At 41.8% G+C, this 6,696-nt stretch overlaps 1 protein-coding gene across 1 annotated transcript in view; it reads left to right on the top strand.

Annotated features, from left to right (window-relative positions):
• srd5a1 (steroid-5-alpha-reductase, alpha polypeptide 1 (3-oxo-5 alpha-steroid delta 4-dehydrogenase alpha 1)) overlaps nt 1–4,074 on the top strand; it is a 12,920-nt gene extending 8,846 nt beyond the window's left edge. Inside the window, exons 4-5 of the mRNA XM_074614551.1 lie at nt 1,838–1,988; nt 2,125–4,074. Of these exons, the coding sequence (XP_074470652.1) occupies nt 1,838–1,988; nt 2,125–2,191 (218 nt within the window). The 3' untranslated portion in view covers nt 2,192–4,074. The remainder of the gene's footprint in view (nt 1–1,837; nt 1,989–2,124) is intronic.
• Nucleotides 4,075–6,696: the final 2,622 nt, after the last annotated feature.

Raw genomic sequence — 6,696 nt, 5'->3', positions numbered from 1 at the left:
ATGCAAATTAGCACATATTTTATAAGATAATGTCTCATTTGCATATTTAAACAATTTCAGAAAACTTGTAATACAAAAAAATAATTTCCTTAATGTAAGTTATCAAATTGGGAACATTTAACCCTATTCACCTTAAAACAAGGAATGATATTAGGGCACATCTCTCTACTTGTATCAAGAAAACAAGCGTTTCTAAAAAATTCTTAAAACAAGTCGATTAACAATGAAAACAATTCACTGACAAAACAGATGAGAGAATGTTTTAATGGTGGATATTTTTTAAGAGCGTATGACCTTTTACTATGTGAAAATGGATGCACATCCAATGAGAAGTGACAAGTACAGGGGAGGGGAGGGGAGGGGTGGGTAAACAAGACTTTGGCCCCAAATTCCTTTAGACAAATAGCCTTGATGGCCGTATGTATTGGAGAAAAGCAACATAAAATCTACATCGCTGCTCTTTTAGATCACATAATTTGGCAAATTCAACCAGTAAGTTGGATTGTTTCCTTTTGCTAAATGAATCAGTACTCATAACAGGTTCACAAAGAGAGTGGCTCCCCTGACCAAAGAACATAGTCAAAACAATAGCACCTTGAGCCTGAACTTGCTGTGAACCTGTTGAAACAATCCATACCGGACCCTCAAGGAAAATAAAGCGGAGAAGGCGAGGCGGGAGGAAGCTGTGAGCCGTGTTGCTCTATATGAACTTCCAGGCACGTCTGGAATCCCCCTCAGCCAAGAATGATATTTCACATACATAGAGAGGAGCAGCACTACACATGGCCTGCAGTCAAGAGAGCGAGTGCTCAGCTGAATGTAGAGCTAAAAGATGAAGTCTGGGACGAATGTTTAAAGAGTATCCGTGATTGTTCGGTCAATGTCAGACAGTGTTTAAAATGTTACACAGACTCCATTAGTCCAGTGAAAAGTTAAACAGCTTTTTTACTTAGGTGACGTTTCACCTTGTAATCGATGTAAGTCTATGATCATTCTTTCTGATCATGCAGTAAACTTATAATGGAAAAGCATCTTTCATTGTTTGCGGGAGGCTAATTCGTTTTTATGGGCTATCGCTGTCATTTATTTGATGTGATTATTGCACATGTCACCATTTTTGTTTCAATAAAAAAAAAAAAGGAAAATCCTTGAAGTCCAATTTTGTCCTAATTTTTCATTAGACAATAATAGCAAAGTAAAGTACAATAAAAGTAAATAATGATCGCAAAATTAAGGAAAGTTTGTCAGCTTGTGTTGTCGTCGTCTCCCCTCCCACCTCCGTTTAATGCACAGGCTCAAGCCTGGTGGCTCGATAACGTTAAAAAGTCCCAGGAGGCTCGGGGGGTAAACAAATAAAATAGAATTCACAGGGAGAAACAAGATCATGCTTGACTTTGTTTCGTAGGCGACTTCTGCGCTACTGGGCGCACAGTGGGATGCTATAAAGATGCAACAGCAGCAGGGGTTTTAATGACTGTGGTCATTGTTATTACCCAGGAGGTGCTGTGTCCGTTTTTGTTTTTTTTCTTCTTCTTTGTTTACATACCTGCTATGCTCTCAAAACTATACACATATTAAAAAATATATATAAAGTGAGTGCTCTGCCATCTATGTGGAGCTACTTATGTGGATGCCCTTTGAGTTTTTAGCAGCACGCAGACTATAAATTACATTGATGGATCATTGAAAATGTCAGTATTGAATTGTAGTAAATTAAAAATCCATCACATTTTATGTGTTTTCTCCAGAGTAAAATATTTGGGTTGTTCATGCTTCAGTGGAACGAGTGAAAGGATCAGCATACCTGTCCTGATTCCTGTGTGTCTTCCACCCACAGGAGGAATGTTTGAATATGTGTCTGGAGCCAACTTCTTAGGAGAGATAACAGAGTGGGCAGGCTTCGCTCTGGCCGGCCACTCTGTTCACAGTTCAGCTTTTGCCGTCTTCACCACAGTGGTCCTCTCCAGCAGGGCTGTGGCCCACCACAAGTAAGAATAATAACACACACACAAACACACACACACACACACACACAGTAAGCAGATTTTTCATGGAGTGTATTGCACACTTTGAAACAAATACTTGTATTAACAGAAGAACATTTCCTTCTTTCTCTCTCTACAGATGGTACCTTGCTAAATTCGAAGACTACCCTAAAAGTAGGAAGGCACTGATTCCCTTTCTGTTCTAAAAACACCATGGGTACTAGAAGCCTGAACAGGTACTGGTTCTTACAAAGGCTGAGAAGAACATATCCACAATAATATTTTTTTTTATAATTTAGGAAAACTCTAAAGTCAGAAAAACCTCGAAGATACAGTTGTTTTTATTGCTGAAAAACAAAATGTAACACAGGCTGCGTGCTTGAAAATCTCATCTGAGCGGCAAGCAAGCAACAGTTACAAACCACAATCTTAAATAGATTTGTTATTGTTACCTTTGCTTATTGCTGTGTTAATAATGTCCATAAAGCAAAACTACCTAAACGACCACAAACGGAGTGGTACTGGAAGTGCTGTGTTTGCTGGAGAGGCAACATTTAGCGCTCCTCCGGAGGAAATAAGATAGCGAATGGAGCATACCTCAACAGGAATACTGTGGATTTATAACACACTGCGCCAGCAATAAACACTTTTAAGACTCTCCGCTGATCTGCATATCCTCCCAGATGGAACATAAAACTTGGAAATGCAAAGCAGACACTTAAAGTTTTCATTCATTCTCAAGAGTCGTCTGTTGCAAATGCATCATTTCCAGATCCATTAGATGAAACACATTTTCCTGCCTCATTTTGCCGTGGGTGTCATCAGAAAGACTTCCATCTCAAACTCCTGGAAGAGAAGCCACTTTGGAACAAAAAGGTACCTGCGTCTCTGTCCCGTAAAGATTGCAGCAGGCACTGTCCACAGCTACCTCGCTGCAGGGAAATCAAGCGGAGGTCAAGCGTGGCCCTCAATAACTCACCCATGCCTGAAATGAGAAGAGGAGAGCGTTGCCTCAATGCATCACTCCTGGCAGGGCTTCTGAGGAAGAGGGAAAAGAAGAGCTGGTGAAGAAATGAATGAGTATGTGAAAGCAGGAGCCATTGAGCATAAACAACACTTAATGGATGAGCTAGTGTGTGACTGAATGAAAGGAGGGAGGCCGGGAGAAAACATTGGAATCGATCTTAACGTCTCTTCTGTTATATTATTGTTTCATAATCACTTTGAGCGAGAGCCAAATGATCTTATCAGTGTGACTTTTGGTAGATTCTAATAATGTAATCTTCCTCGTTTTCAGTGTTTCTCCAAATAGGTTTAGATATGAAACAAGTGCAACTATCTCATCTCTTTGGTTACATTCATATGCAAGTGAAAATGGCATTGATTGCATTGAAGCGGTTTATACTGAAATGTTCCACAGTGTAACAATCCCCAAAAAAGTGCCAGGTGTCGTTTCCTCCCATAACTCTTGATCTGTTCTGCCTTTCCCGAGCGGAGGACATCTTTCAACACCACTCACAGCCAAGGTCACGTCATTGTGATTTTATTAATGTGTTCTATTTGAAAAGAAAAAACTATTTTGTCATCGTTTTTTACACACGTCTCATCAATAAATAATAGGACCTGTGTATCTGAGTGTGATGAAAAATGAAGGCCGTGTGTCGCTGAAGGCTATGCAGAGTGACATCCTTCATGTTCGAGGTCCCCACCGTCTCTCTCTTTCTCTTCCAGGCTATTTCCTCTGTGTATCCCCCTTGTCCACGCTTCTTGTAATTGCATCACTATATTACACAGACAGTAGTTACAGAGCCTGCCATCTGACTATAATATCATTCCTCTTCAGGCAGACACCAATGGATTTTCTTTTTATATGCAAAGCATTTCGATGAACTGGCTTGTAGCCAGTGGGCTACCTCCAGGTCTGAGAAGTGAAGCCGATGCAGAAGTGCCTTAAACCTGCATTCTTTCTAATAGCCAGCAGGGGGCGACTCCTCTGGTTGCAAAAAGAAGTCTGATTGTATAGAAGTCTATGAGAAAATGAGCCTACTTCTCACTTGATTTATTACTTCAGTAAACATTGTAAACATGAGTTTATGGTCTCAATCTCTAGTTTCAAGTCTTCTTCAATACAGCATGATGTTCATTTAGTAAACTATGGTCCCATTTAGAGTCAAATAGACCATAAATCAGGGTATGCTTTAGGGCGTGGCTACCTTGTGATTGACAGGTCGCTAGCACGGCGTTGTCCGGTCTGGGAGTTGTCTGTTTTCGTCTTACAACTTCAACCCTTTCACAGTGTGTTGTCAGTTCATGAAAGTTAATTATAACCTTTTTGGTCGCCTGAAAATGTCTAATTCAGCGTTCGGTTGTTCTTAGCTCCACCCTCTCGTGTCACTTCTGGTTGCAAAAAAAACAAGATGGCGACGGCCAAAGTGTCGAACTCGAGGCTTCAAAACGGCGGTCCACAAACCAAAAGATAACATCACGGTGACTACGTCCGTATCTTATATATTGTCTATGCTTCGCAGGCTGCAGGAGCCTTTCTGAAATACTATATGTTCATCGATTTACATATGCCGACCAGTGCCACCTATAGGAAAGAAAAGCAACGGTAGCAGTAGACCTGCAATGTCGCCTCCTACAGACAATGATAGGAATAGTTGCTTCAATTTGAACACCACCTGAGGACAAAGTTTAGTTTTCTTTTCATTTTTTTTTTAATGTCTGCTGCCACATACAGTATGTGTGTTCATGAGGGTTTGAGAATTCAAGTTGTGTCTATAAACACCAAATGTTCGCTTTAGAAGATTATACATTTTCTGTCTAAAACATTTATGTATGCAAGTTTTTTCAGGAACTAGACCATAAGACAAGTGACTGATCAGAGTGAACTATTACCATAAACAAGAATTAAGTAAATTGATTCAATAACACAAAAAAAAAAAGATTGGCTGACCATCGCATTTCCTCCGGTGCACAGGCTCTAGGTCAGCTTGAAAAGGCCTCGGGTGAAGGTGGCTCGCGGCTCCAATCACGAGTTCCTTCGCCTAGACTTTGCCCCTTCCCGGGACCGAGGAGTGCTCGTTGCAGACGGTCCAGATTTGCAGTCCTGAACCTGCAGGAGCTGGTTCTCTGCAGATATTCGCTGGGCCCCATTCTAACTCTGTCCTTGTTATGCTGTATAAAACCCCACAGTGTGGCTGACACGCCACAGGCAATATGTCCATGTGTGTAGAACTGTGAAATAGCTGTTGATAGAACAGTGTAAATGCAGCTTTCCACTAATGTGGGTTAAATATCTGGAACGTGCTGCGGCCTCATTATCATTCAAGCCACATGCCGTCTCCGACTACTGCCGGCTTCCTTAATATTATCTGCTATTACTGTTACGCCTGAGAACATACTGTTGACTTCTCCAGCCTTGCCTATATATATATATATATATGTGTGTGTGTGTTAAGCATCTGTCAGCTATGGTCCAGTCGTCACCAATGTGGTAATCCCATAAAAGCTGACAATGAGGCAAACCAGCCTTGAAATCGCGCACACACACACACTGGCACACAGTCAGTGTTGGCGTTTGGCTTGAGCCGAGACTGTGACATGAGAGATGAGAGGAATAACCTCTTCAATCTGGTGTTTCACACAGTGCGAGATAGAGGGAGAGATAGAAAGAAGAGCTTGGATTTCTACGGGCGTACAGTGGGAGGGAGCAGCTGTGTGTATACTGTATGCCTGAGTGTTATATACAGACACAGAGCTACATATCCTAGCTGGCACATAGTTTGCTCTGGGGGGTTTTCCTTGACTCTGTCACATGCTGCACGTGAGTAGCAGGGGTTGGGGGGCGGGCATTATGCAAGACGCTCTCTCCCTCGCTCTCTCTCTCTCTCTTTTACATGCATACGCATCCCAGAAGGTGCTGGTTATGCCTTACGCAGCCTGCCTCCGCTCCATCATAAGGCTTAATGGGCTGGGAGATGGCTGTTACTGGGGCTGGATGGCATGCAGAGTCTGGGATGATCAACACCACCTGCCGTGTATTGCCCCTTGAAAATGAGCATTCGGGCTGCAGATTACATCTGAAATAATAAACATAAGAAGAAGCTCCATTTGAGCTTAGACAGTAAAAAAAACTCACCCTGTGGAATGCAGAGTTTTCTGCTGTTTGTATGTATGTGAGCAGCATTTCAAGGGGCCAGAGGTTGTGATTATGTCCCCCAGCTGTAGCTATTTGAGATGCCAGCTGACGATACAATGCGGTTTCCCTCTCTGTCTAATGTTTATGTAAATTGTATTTTGTTGAAGAGTTATGTTTCTATTTTTTAAAGGATTTCAAATGTTTACAGTGGGCGTCTTTCTGTCCGAGCTTTCCTAAACAGAGGCACATGTGGATCCCTGCCTGGCTCACCAGCACAAGACCGATTCCCTTTGATTTCCCCAATACATTATATATATAAACTCAAGACAAAACTGGAGTTATTGTACTTGGCCCCGAACGCCTCCGAAACAAATTATCTAATGATATAGTTACTCTAGATGGCATTGCCCTGGCCTCCAGCACCACCGTAAAGAATCTGGGAGTTATCTTTGATCAGGATATGTCCTTTAACTCCCACATAAAACAAACTTCAAAGACTGCCTTCTTTCATCTACGTAATATTGCAAAAATCAGGCACATCCTGATGCATCCAAACGATGCAGAAAAATT

Source organism: Sebastes fasciatus, chromosome 17, assembly GCF_043250625.1.
Source record: "Sebastes fasciatus isolate fSebFas1 chromosome 17, fSebFas1.pri, whole genome shotgun sequence".
NCBI classification, from domain to species: domain Eukaryota; kingdom Metazoa; phylum Chordata; class Actinopteri; order Perciformes; family Sebastidae; genus Sebastes; species Sebastes fasciatus.
This window is presented reverse-complemented; position numbering and strand designations above follow the sequence as displayed.